Here is a 13,072-nt window from a genome sequence, read left to right as displayed (position 1 = left end):
CCGCGTGTCAGCACCTCATCAGAGAAGAGGTCCCGACCACACATGTATTTAGCACGAAGGAGGTCTACCCATAGTCCATTCACATTCTGATAAAGCTTCCAAATCCATTTAAGCATGAGCCCAATGTTCATGGATTTGGTGTTCAGCATCCCCACACCGTCGAATGCCTTAGGTCTACACACAGTCACCCAATCAACCATGTATTATTTACGCTTGTTACCGGTTCCTTCCCAGAAGAAGTAGGAGTGGGGTTTATCCATGGCCTTGTGAGTAGCGTCATGTAGCATGTACAGGCTCATGGCAAACAGTGTTAAGCTCGATAGGAAGGAGTTGGTCAGCTCTAGTCTGCCTACCGAGGCCACGAACATGCCCTGCCATGGGTCAATCCTATGACACACTTTCTCCAGGAGGAAGCTCCAGTCCGCCACCCTGAGGGGCTTGTCGCTAACCGTAAGCCCCATGTGCTTGATGGGGAAGCTACCCAGCTTGCAGTTGAGCAAATAAGCCACCGCCTGCTGAGCTTCGGTGTTCACCCCTGTGAGTACTGCCTCGCTCTTATCGAAGTTGGTCTTGAGTCCCAACATATACTCAAAACATAAGAGAATGGTCTTGAGGTTCGTGATTCCCAAGAAAGTTGGTTTTTCAGGACCATATTATCATCTGCGCAATGCAGATGCGTTACTCCCCCTGGAATTAGAGGGTCCACCACCCCTTCAATGTGACCCGCTTGTCTTGCTCTGGCTAGGATTGCTGCTAGGACATCCACAAGTAAGTCAAAGAGGATGGGAGACAACAAGTCACCCTAACGCACTTCCCGTGCATTTTGGAAATAAAGTCTGATCTCCCCGTTAACGTTAATTGCAGTCTAGCCTCCCTTGACCAGCTGCAACAGCCTGTGGACTACCATGGGTGAGAAGTTCTTCTTGAGGAGAACCTCCTGCAGGAGTCCCACCTGACTGTTATAAAAGCGACAAGCAAATAACGAAGAACGATAAAGGTAAAGGCAGCGGAGACACAAGATTTAATGTGGAAAACCCCTTCCAACACAGAAAGGGAAAAAACCACGGGCGGGCGCCAGCCAGCAAAACTTCACTATATCGGGGAGTGTTTACAAACGCCGTGGGTTATCTTGTAATCTGATAAACCCTAGCCGGCGGTTTACAAGATGTATATAGGCGGTGCCAACGATCTGTACCGTACCGCGGGTGCCTGCCGCTCCCGCACCCCCCTTGCAAGCCTACCGGGGATGGGCCTCGCTCCGCTCGTCAGAAGTTAGGCTCCCTTTAGTATATGAATTCGGATCACAATATAACAAACTCGACCTTGAGATAAATTCCATCTTGTAGCATGAACTTCAACAATCTCTTGAACAACAAAGAAAAACACTTGCTGGCGCCAACAACCACTTGGGCTAAATAGTTATACCAACCAAGCTCGAGCAAAGCTCAAACTTGGAAACAGGAACTGACTTTGTCATCATATCATCAGGATTATCATGAGTACTTATCTTGCATACCTTCAGTTTACCCTGAGCACCAATGTCGCACACATAATGGTACTTGATATCAATGTGCATTGTCCTCTCATGGAACATTTGATCTTTAGTAAGGTATATTGCACTTTGACTGTGAGAAAACAAGTTAATGCAAGAATCATCTCCACAAAGCTTAGTATACAAACCTTTCAACCAAACAGACTATTTGCAAGCTTCATTAATTGCTATATATTCTGTCGGTCGTAGATTGGGCAATAACAGGTTGTGACGTTACCTTTCAACTCACAACACATCCACCAATAGTGCACACATAACCTGTGAGTGATCTTCTCTTATCCAAATCGGCAGCAAAATCTGAATCCACATAGCCAACGAGTCCCTCACAGGTCTTGCCAAACTTCAAGCAAGCTTTGGATGTGCCACGAAGGTACCTGAAAATCCACTGAACAACTTTCCAATGTTCTTTACGAGGATTAGCCATGTATCGACTGACCAAACTCATAGCATATGACAAATCATGACGAGAATAGACCATGGCATACATCAAGGAACCAACAACACTAGATTATGGAACTCGTGACATTTACTCAATATCTCCCTCAGTACTAGGATATTCCAATGCAGACAATTTAAAGTGAGGAGCAATAGGTGTACTAACAGACTTTGCATCATGCATATTAAAACGATGAAGAACTTTCTGAATGTAATTTTGCTGACTAAGAAATAACACACTAGTTTTTTTTGTCTCTTGTAATTTCCATACCTAGTATTTTCTTAGTAGCACCAAGATCCTTCATCTCAAACTCACTACTTAATTGTGACTTTAAAGTAGTGATCTCTTTCTTGCTCTTGGCATCAATCAACATATCATCAACATATAACAACAAGTATATTGGTGATCCATTAACAAACTTGATATAAACACAACTATCATACTGGATCTCTTAAACTTATGTGCAATCATAAACGAATCAAACCTTTTATACCACTGTCTTGGAGACTGTTTCAAACCATAAAGGGACCTCTTTAGCTTGCAAACAAGATCCTCCTTACCAGGCACAACAAAACCTTCAGGTTGGTCCATATATATCTCCTCCTCAAGCTCACCATGCAGAAAAGAAGTCTTTACATCTAGCAGCTCAAGCTCAAGATCATGCATAGCCACAATACCAAAGAATGCACGAATGGAACTATGCTTCACAACCGGAGAGAATACATCATTATAATCAATACCTGGAATTTGGCTGAAACCTTTTGCTACTAACCTTGCCTTAAACCTCGGAGGCTCATTAGGAGACAAATCTTCCTTTCTTTTAAATATCCACTTACAGCGGACATCCTTATTTTGTTTAAGTAAGGGCACAACGTCCCATGTGCCATTCTTGTCAAGCGATTGAATCTCCTCTTGCATAGCAGAAATCCACTTCACGCGGTCATTGGATGCAACAACCTCAATATATGTAGCAGGTTCAGTATCATGATCCACCTGTTCAACACAACTCAAAGCATGATGGACAAGATTACATTCTTCAATTAAACGAGGACGTGGACCTTTGTTACGCCTCGATCTATCAGCAACAATGGAACTATTTGTTTGCTGCAAAACAGGTGGTGAGTGCTGAACAACAATGTTATCATTTTCAGCAACATCATTTTCTTTCTCCTCCACGTGCTCCACCTGCACGCTAATTCTCTGTTGTTCATCATCAGAATTATCAGAAAAATCAACATCATCAGTAATATCTGTAGATGAACTCTTATAAAACATGACAACCTCATTAAAGACTACATTCCTTCTATGCAAAACTTTCTAGTTTCAGGATTCCATAACTTGTATGCCTTAACTCCTGAACCATAACCAAGAAACACACACTTAACAACCCTAGGCTCTAACTTTCCATTATCAACATGAGCATAAGTAGTGCAACCGAAAACTCTCAATAGTGAACAATCAACAGATGAACCAGACCGTACCTCAATAGGAGTTTTCTTATCAAGCAGAATGCAAGGTGACCTGTTTATCAAGTAACAAGTGGTGGAGGCTGCTTCAGCCCAAAAACGTCTATGCATACCAGAATTAGAAAACATGCAGCGATCCTTGGAGATGATGGTTCTGTTCATCCTCTCCGCCACACCATTCTGCTGAGGAGTATATGAGATGGTGTGGTGCCTGACAATGCCTTCGTCGCTGCAATACTCACTGAAAACAGTAGAACAAAACTCCATGCCATGCATTGTCAGTACGAAGCAATTTAACTTTCTTTTCTGTTTGCTTCTCTACCATAACTTTCCACTTTCTAAAAGCATCAAACACATTAGATTTATGTTTCACAAAGAAACCACACTTTTCTGGAGTAATCATCTATTATAGTCAGCATGTAATTTGCACCACCAAGAGAAGTCTTGTGGGAAGGTCCCCACATATTAGCATGCACATAATCTAGAATCCCTTTAGTGGTATGAACGGAAGCATTGAATTTAACTATTTTATGCATACCAAAAGTGCAGTGCTCACAGAACTCAAACTTACTCAAATTGCAGCCATCTAGCAGGTCTCTCCTGTGCAATTCTGCCATACCATGTTCACTCATATGTCCAAGACGCATATGCCATAGATTAGTTTTACCAGGTTCATCAGGAATAACAGCAGAGCAATACTAGACAAAGTGCTACCTCTAAGAACATATAATTTTGCAGAATTCATATCACCAATCATGTGAACGAGAGAACCTTTTGATACCTTCAGAACTCCGCGAGAACCGGAGTGTTTGTACCCATCAACATCAAGGATACTGAGAGAGATCAGATTTCTGGCCACGCAAGGTATGTGTCTCACATCTGTCAGAGTGCGTGTCATGCCATCATGCATCTTGATCTGAACGGATCCAATGCCCACGATCTCACGTGGGTTGTTATCTCCCATACGCACAACATCTCCACTCTGCACAAACTCATAAGAACTGAACCAGTCTTTGTTACAGCAAATATGAAACGAACATGCAAAATCAAGGATCCACTCATCATTACCAGAAACACAACCATCAAACACAACTAGGAAATCGCCATCAGAATTATCACTAGAAACAACAGTAGCCCTACCACCACCCTCAGATTTGTTTTTCGGTTGGTAAGTACCGTTTCTTTTCTCTTTGTTCTGCAACTTCCAGCAATCATCAATATTGTGGCTAGTTTTCTTACAATACTTGCAGAACATACCATCTCGTACCTTGGACTTTGAGCGACCTCTATGTCAACACCCGGATTTTTAAGTCCAGATGCCTATTATGCCATGCATCGCAATCCCAGGAAGATTGTTTTTGCGAGACATAACAGTTGAATATCATAGAGTCATCATTCATTACAATACCATAATAGTCATTACGTAAAAAGGATCACAGGATCCAGTCTCATTACAACACTTGATCTAATGATCATTACATAATACGTAGCGGAAGCGAAGTAGTAGTGGAGTATCTATGCCCAGGCAATGCTTGACGTTAGGAGAAGCTCCTAGTTGTCGTAGATGTCCTGCTGGCCGTCATCTGCATACTGCTGTTCAGCTTCATAGTCTGGCCATTTGAATAGCCAGGGACATAGCCGTGAGTACTTTCAAGTACTCGCAAACTAATACTAATGCAAGCACTAATAATTCCAATGAGGGTGTTCTAGGCTCTAGGTTTATTTGCATAAAGCCAATTTTAGTTTGTCAACACTTTAGTAAAATATTTCTCATATGCTAACTAACTCAAGTGGGAACATTAGTGTCATTCCCACAACTCTGTTGTGATTCAAAATCAAGTCACCTTTAAAATTCAATTCACAAGTCATATTTAAAGAAAGATTCTGATGACGGAATAGTATGGCCTTTCCAACTGTCCATGACCGCGAACGCGGCTATTCGAATAGGTTTACACTCTGCAGAGGTTGCACACTTGTGCCACAACTTTTGATTTCATCCGTCAGGGATAACCCCGAATAATCATAACTCAGTATGCGGATCATCAACCATTAACCTTTCACTTACACACCCTAGTATAGGCACCTCTCCCCATGAGTTTGGCCTCTCGGTGATAGCCAACTATTATCCCGGGAACTGCACAGGGCTTGGGTCGTATATTCACCTCATTTCACGTCATTTCACTTTCAACGGAGGCAGCCTCGGCATAACCTCTATGACGCTTGTTTATAGGGAACCCATCCTAAGACACATAAATTTCCAGCTAAGCCTTACCCATAATCAGGTATTGTGGGGGTACTCAAGAATTGGAATGGTATCGCATCCAACCCAATCATCAGTTTTTATCAAATTCACCAATTCATTCAAGTCACATTCACCTTCAAAATATTTCAATGGAATGACTCATCATTCCAAGGTTTTCAAAGTCATTTCAAATCACATGTTCCCATCTAGAGTAGTCATCTTTCCTTTAGCACTAGCAACTAAGCATGAGGGGTGCTAACTAGCTTTGATTGCTCTAGGCTAAATTTGATACTCTTGTACTTATCCAAACTTGACCAAGTGAATCATGAATCAAAAAGGAACTTTGATAAATCAAATTCAATAAATCTTGTAAAGTAAAAAACTTGGGATAGGACCATTAAGCATAAACTAAAATGGGGCGATGCCTTGCTCTTGTAGAGCTTTGCACTTTGCAAGAATATTAGCTTGCCTTGGTTGGTGTATTGATCAAAGTGGTCTTCTTCTCCTTGGAAGTAGACATCCTCCTCCTCTTGATACTCCTCGGTACTAGCGTCTAAAATCGAATACGAGGTATACAATCACCAAACAAGTCTTAAGGCTATACTAAGCACACACATGGTTCACACAAGCTATTCATTATTCATAACCCTAATCACAAAAGGGGGGTTTGGCTTGTGTGTTAAGAAAACTTGTAAGAGAGAAGTAATTTCCTATCATTGATTCTTTTTACAATTTAATTTCCTCAAATAATAATAAGGTATGAATTCATGTTGAACAAGGTCAACAATTCATATCTATTATTTGGGAACCAAGATTTAAATAAGGTACTAACCTTATACAATTTAAATCTTACTCTTACATCAATTTAATGTCTCTAAGTAATCCAATATGAGATGATATAGACTAAGTCAACACATCACTTTGAATTGCTTAGGGCCATGATTTAAATGAGAGGGAACCTCTCATACTATTTGAAAATTCATTTTGGATAAGTTTAAATGGACTAGAAATGGCCACATAGCCACTATTTTGCTCGAGTCCATGATCATACAAACAACTATGTGATGTTTTTGCATAAACTTGTAGAGTATGTGAAATTTGATTTATGAGAGTTGGAATCAACTCAAAATTACTTAGGGTTGATTTTTAATAATTGTTTGAAGTTCCAAAAGTCCCTGCCTTGTTATTTTTATCACATTAATTCTACAAACAATCTAAGGGTGAGACCAGTGGGGTTGGATAGAGCTTTTTACAAGCTTTCCAACAATTCCAAATTCATCAAATTTGGCCTAGTGGATTTGAAACTATTCAAATTTGAAAATGGCATCTGTGAGCAATTTTGAATTAAACAGAAAATCAGATTTGAATTAAACGGGCCGGCGGGAAAACTAACTGGGCCCAAACCATTTAAACAGCGCAAAGGCCAGCCCACCACGCTTCCAGCACGCGTGGGCTGCCTGACAGGTGGGCTCCACCCGTCAGCCTAACTTAACGCACGAAGCGGTAAGCTCTTATCTGCGACGCACAATTAGAATCAGATCGAACGGTGCACGACCGTCGTCATCTCCGGCGAGAGGCGAGGCTACTGGTGGCGCAGGGAGGGGGTTGGCGAGCTCACCGGTGCTCCGGCAAGGGTTGGCAGTGTGCGCGAGGAGGTTGTCGACGACGGCGAGTCTTCTTGCACCAGCGGCGTCTCCTGGGGCAGCGTCTATCTCCGGCGAGCTTCTACGGCGGAGCACGGGCAGTGAAGAAGCAATTGGTGGTCTACGGTGGGCAATGTTGAGCGGTGAGTGGATGAGGAGGGTCAGAGAGGAGAGGGGAAGCTTGCGGTGTGCTGGATTTGAGGAGGGAGGCCCTCCTTTTATAGCGGCGAGGCGAGGCCGAGGTGCTGCGGAGGTGGCGATCATGGCGACGCGTCTACAAGGGAGCTGGTGGACTGGCAATGACGTGCGCGTGTTGGCGATGTCATGGCGGTCACGCCAGGCATGATTGTGGTGAAAACGAGGCAAGAACGAGATCGCGAGCGTGACAGGAGCTCTCAGTACCGCGGCGGACGTCGATGATGGCGTCGTCGTGTACGAGCGTCGAGCAAGCCAATGGGCGTGTCCTAGCGGTGGCTGGTGACATAGCGGATCTGGTGGCGCAAGGAGGGGTCCAGGCGAGCGTTGACGCGGCGTGGCGAGCTGGCGTTCGGGCGCGTCCAGGGCTTGCCAGTGCGCGCTCTGGCGCGTGTCAAGGCATGACCTGGGCGTGTCTGGGCGTGCTTGTCTTGGCCAGTGTCGTCTTCCTCTTGGCTTGAGAGTGTGTCCAACGTGATCATCAGGGAAAGGTGCATCTCCAGGACATGGCTTGGCACGGCGGATTTGAGCAGAAGTGAGAGAGCAAGTGTGTGTGTCATGTCATGATCGGCATGACGTAGTTCTTGTATATTTCGTACATCTGAGCATGTCTACTGGCTTGGCATGATGCAAGGAGTGAATGAGGGTACTGAGGATGACCTAGGGTCGATGGTGGAGGCAAGGATCCATTGGGTATTGCAATGTACCAAGTTGGCAGATTGGTGCACACCACCTGTTCGACACAATGGCCGCATGAACTCCACTTTGGAATTTTTGAGTGAATTTTGGTGGGTTTTAATCGAATAAGATTTGGAGTAGAGTGGTGGTGGTGGTGGTCAAATTTGAGGTAGTTTGCAAAAATCCAAATTGCATATGATCTTAAATCTGCTTCAAAGTCTCCACTTTGCTTGATCATATCTTTGAATCCATAAAGAGTTTGCAGGGGTGTTCTTGAGAAAAGTTGTTCACCTTGATGTTGTCTTGGATGAGGGGCAAAGAGTTGTCAAGGTTTGGTTTAGAAATCTCTAAATAATAGGGCTCAAAGTAGGCATCAGGTTATAAATGTCAGATGTGACCATTAGTGCATGTGAGTTGGAGATTCATTTTATTTTCATTTTGATTTGAGTTTCTTTGATTCCAAAAGTGTTTATAAGTGGTTAGTAACCATCTCCAACCAATGGTGCAAGCCAAAGTGGTCTAGGTTCAAGATTTGCAAAAATGGCATAAACCATATGTGAGGTTTTGTGATTTTCTAATTTTATTCTTTTATTTTGGTTTTTGCTTTTATTTGTGATCACAAGGGATCAAGTGTAGGGTTTTAATACATTGGTAAGGTTTGCAAACACTTATCATGGCAAGATCACTCAAATGCACACATACTATTCATAACACTATATGCAAAGATAAAAGTTTTGTTAGTTGCTAAATTTGAATTTTGGGAACCACCATTCTCATTGATTGAAATTTTTGGGATGTTACAAACCCTTCCCCCTTACAAAGATCTCGTCCTGAGATCCTAAAGAAAACTAGGTACTAAAGAGATCGGGGAATTCCTTCTTCATATCTTCTTCTCGCTCCCAAGTGGCTTCTTCTTCGGTATGATTGCTCCATTGAATGTTCAGGAACTTGATACTTCTGGTGCGGGTGGTTCTGAAAGCTTCTTCCAGGATGCGAATAGGCACTTCGCGATACGTCAAGTCCTTGTTAATATCCACAGCTCTGTGATCGATGTTCTTGAACACCTCCGTCTTCTCCGGCACTTCTAAGCACTTCCGAAGTAGTGATATATGAAACACATTGTGCACAGCGGACATTTCTTCTGGTAGTTCAAGCTGGTACGAAACTTCTCCTCGGCGACTCAGAACTTTGAAAGGTCCGACATATCTGGGGGCGAGCTTTTCTCTAAGTTGGAATCGCTGCATTCCTTTGAGGGGTGAGACTTTGAGATACACAAAATCTCCGATGTCGAAGGTCATTTCTCGGCGTCTCTTGTCGGTGTAACTCTTCTGTCTTGACTGGGCGGTCTTGAGGTATTCATGGATCTTGTGAACCTTCTCTTCGGCTTCGCGGAGAATATCGGGGCCGAAGACTTGACTATCTCCGACTTCGGACCAGTTCAGAGGGGTACGGCACTTCCTTCCGTACAGAGCTTCAAAGGGGGCCATTTGTAAGCTGGCTTGATAACTATTGTTGTATGAGAATTCTGCGTATGGCAGGCAGTCTTCCCACTTAGATCCATACTCAAGCACACAGGCTCTCAACATATCTTCCAGTATCTGGATGACTCTCTCGGTCTGTCCGTCAGTCTGCGGGTGATAAGCTGTGCTAAAATTCAGCCGGGTTCCTAGTCCTTCATGCACTTTCTGCCAGAATCTTGAGGTGAATTGAGATCCTCTATCTGACATTATAGACTTCGGGGTTCCGTTCAGGGTGACTATTCTGGAGATGTATAACTCAGCTAGCTTTGGGCCTTGGTATCTGGTCTTGACGGGGATGAAATGAGCCACCTTGGTTAATCTATCGACCACTACCCAAATGGAATCATTTCCTCTACTTGATTTGGGCAAACCTATGATAAAGTCCATTCCTACAGAATCCCACTTCCATTCGGGAATCTATAGTGGTTGCAACAGTCCTGCGGGTCGCTGATGTTCTGCTTTGACTAGTGATAACCCACAAGTATACGGGATCGCAACAGTCTTCGAGGGAAGTAAAACCCAAATTTATTGATTCGACACAAGGGGAGGTAAAGAATACTTATAAGCCTTAACAACTGAGTTGTCAATTCAGCTGCACCTGGAAAAGCACTAGTAACAGGGGTGATGTGAAAGCAGCAGTAATATGAGAGCAATAGTAATAGTAACACAAGAGCGAATAAGAATACAGAGGCAATGACACCAGAAAATAGTGGATACTACTTCCAATGACATGTAGAACGAGTATATGATGATGAGAGATGGACCGGGGTTCCCAGCGATCTACACTAGTGGTAACTCTCCAATAACAAGTGACAAGTGTTGGGTGAACAAATTACAGTTGGGCAATTGATAGGATTGAAATAGCATTAAGACAGAACATCAAGATTATTAATCATGTAGGCATGTTTTCCATATATAGTCGTACGTGCTCGCAATGAGAAACTTGCACAACATCTTTTGTCCTACCAGTCGGTGGCAGCCGGGCCTCAAGGGAATCTACTAGCTATTAAGGTACTCCTTTTAATAGAGTACCGGAGCAAAGTGTAAGGGTATATTGCCCCTATGTGTGGTTTTGGTAATTAATGACAACCCCTATGGACTAATGTTTTCATTGAGTTTATATGAAGGAATATTCCATAGGTTCTACTTGTACTCCATGTGTTGGATTCAAGTATGGATGCCATGAAGATAAAGGTATACCTTGTGTATTGGCATCAAGATCATCGGTATGAAGATATATATGTGATATGATCAAGAATAAGAAATGAAGATGGAGTTCTTATGTGGAACTCAATATTAGTCATGCTCTATCTTATGAGAGTATGAGAAGATACAAGGTTGAGTTGGGCAAGTTCAAGATGAGCATCTCAAGTGGATCACATGCTTGAAGCTCGCCGTCCATTTGGTGATAATGGTCATGAGAAGATGTGCATCAATGGAGCTTTCCCATCATAGTGTATGGGGGAGCATTTGTGAGTCTTCACGAAGCAACATTGGTCAAGTGAGGCATTCCAGCTTGAGTGAAGCTTGAAGAGTTATCATCAAGATCAAGCGGGATGCGCAAGGCAAAGGTATGGCCTTGCTAGGTTTTCCTTTTACCGGTCTCAAGGTGGATGTTGGGAGACCGGATTATAGGATAGATAGCCGCACTATCAAGAGGGGCATTCGGTTGGGTAACTTGATCACATCATCTTAGGGAGCTCAACCATTTGCATACTTTGCATATCCTTAGTGCTTCTTGGTGTTTCTCTGTGTGAGGTTCTTGAGCTTGTTGCTAGCTTTACAACAAGCCCAAGTTCATCGAAAACGGAATCTGCATGCATCTTCTATTGCGTTTTCGAGTTTGGACGTCTTTACCGTTTCTTGACGGTGGGAGACTCCCTCTCTAAAATCATCTAAAATGTTCTATTCGTCGTTATCTTTCCAACAAAATTGGTTTCATGTCAATCGGAGTTCGGGAGCATTAGTTATCACAGTTTTTGTGTACACATGTTTTCCTGCTCACCCGGTCAGGGACCCGGTCGGACCGGCCCATGCGCCGGCCGGTTCCGGTCTGCCGCCCGGTCAGCCGGCCTCCCAACCGGCCTGCCCGGCGTGCCGACCGGTCAACCGGGCGCCAACCGGGCTCCAAACGAAGAGCCAACAGATCCGGTTGCCGCCCGGTCAGCCGGGCCACAGACCGGCGAGTCCGGCGCACGGTCCGGTCGACCGGGCGCCAACCGGATGACCTCGGGGTCCGGCCTACCGACCGGTTTGGACCGGCTGGTCCGGTCTGTGGCCCGGTCTGACCGGGCCCTGGATCGGACGGCCCGGCCCCAGGCCCGGTTGACCGGCCTCCTCGACGGTTGACTCAGCCCAACCTTTCCCCAACGGTTATATTTGCTCTTGGGCTATAAATAGCCCTTCTTCCACCTTGGGCTGAGTTAGTTCTTCCTATTCTCTCTCCTCCATTGTTGCATTTGAAGAACTTGCTCTCTCTCTTGATTCCTCCCATAGTTCTTGCTATTTCTTGAGGGATCTAAGAGAGGAGATCTAGATCTACACTTCCACCAATCCATTTCTTCTCTAAGTGAGGGGAACTCTTGGGATCTAGATCTTGGAGTCTTTTGTTGACTTTCCCCATTGTTCTTCCTCTCCAATTTCATCCTAGCATTTGTTGTTTGGGTGGGATTTGAGAGTGAAGGATTTGAACACCTCTAGTGTTCTTGCTTTGCATCATTGCATAGTGTTGAGCTCTCCACCACGATTAGTTCGAGTGAGAGACCGTGAGCTTGTTACTCTTGGAGGGAGACCTCCTAGTTGGCTTGGTGATTGGTGCTCCGGTGATCTCTTCAAGAAGATTGTGAAGAGGCTCGGGCTTCTCCTTCGTGGAGCTTGTGAAGTGGTTGTGGAGCTTGCCATCTCCAGAGCGGAGGAAAAGCTAACCATAAGGAAAGGGCCATTATCCTTCGTGGGTGTGGTTCGGAGAATAGGGTGAGCCTTCGTGGCGCGGGGAATCCTTCATGGGACCTCCACTCCTCCAAACGTGACGTACCTTGTTGCAAAGCAAGGGAACACGGGAATACATCCTCGTCTCCGCGTGCCTCGGTTATTTCTATACCCGAGCTCTCTTTCCTTGTGATAGCCATCGTGCTTGAAGTACATATATCTTGCTATCACTTGTGCTACATATATCTTGTGCCTATTTTGCTTAGCTCTAGTTGCTATTGTTACTCTTAGTTGAGCTTAGCATATTTAGGGTTTGTGCTTGTAAACTAAACGATAGTTTAATTCCGCATTATTACAAGACAAATCGGCAAGAGTTTTTAATTGCCTATTCACCCCCCCCCCCTCTAGGCGA

General features: G+C 44.2%; 1 protein-coding gene across 1 annotated transcript; it reads right to left on the bottom strand.

Annotated features, from left to right (window-relative positions):
• Positions 1-203: 203 nt before the first annotated feature.
• LOC139838272 (uncharacterized) lies at positions 204-584 on the bottom strand. The gene has a single exon (XM_071827667.1). The coding sequence runs from the start codon at positions 582-584 to the stop codon at positions 204-206; it is 381 nt and encodes a 126-aa protein (XP_071683768.1).
• Between the last annotated feature and the right edge of the window lie 12,488 nt (positions 585-13,072).

The sequence above is a fragment of the Lolium perenne genome, chromosome 3, assembly GCF_019359855.2.
Source record: "Lolium perenne isolate Kyuss_39 chromosome 3, Kyuss_2.0, whole genome shotgun sequence".
NCBI lineage: Eukaryota > Viridiplantae > Streptophyta > Magnoliopsida > Poales > Poaceae > Lolium > Lolium perenne.
This window is presented reverse-complemented; position numbering and strand designations above follow the sequence as displayed.

What these genes read in the sequence shown, in the direction of transcription:
- LOC139838272 (XM_071827667.1), bottom strand. Translation starts at nt 584, where the DNA reads ATGTTGGGACTCAAGACCAACTTCGATAAGAGCGAGGCAGTACTCACA.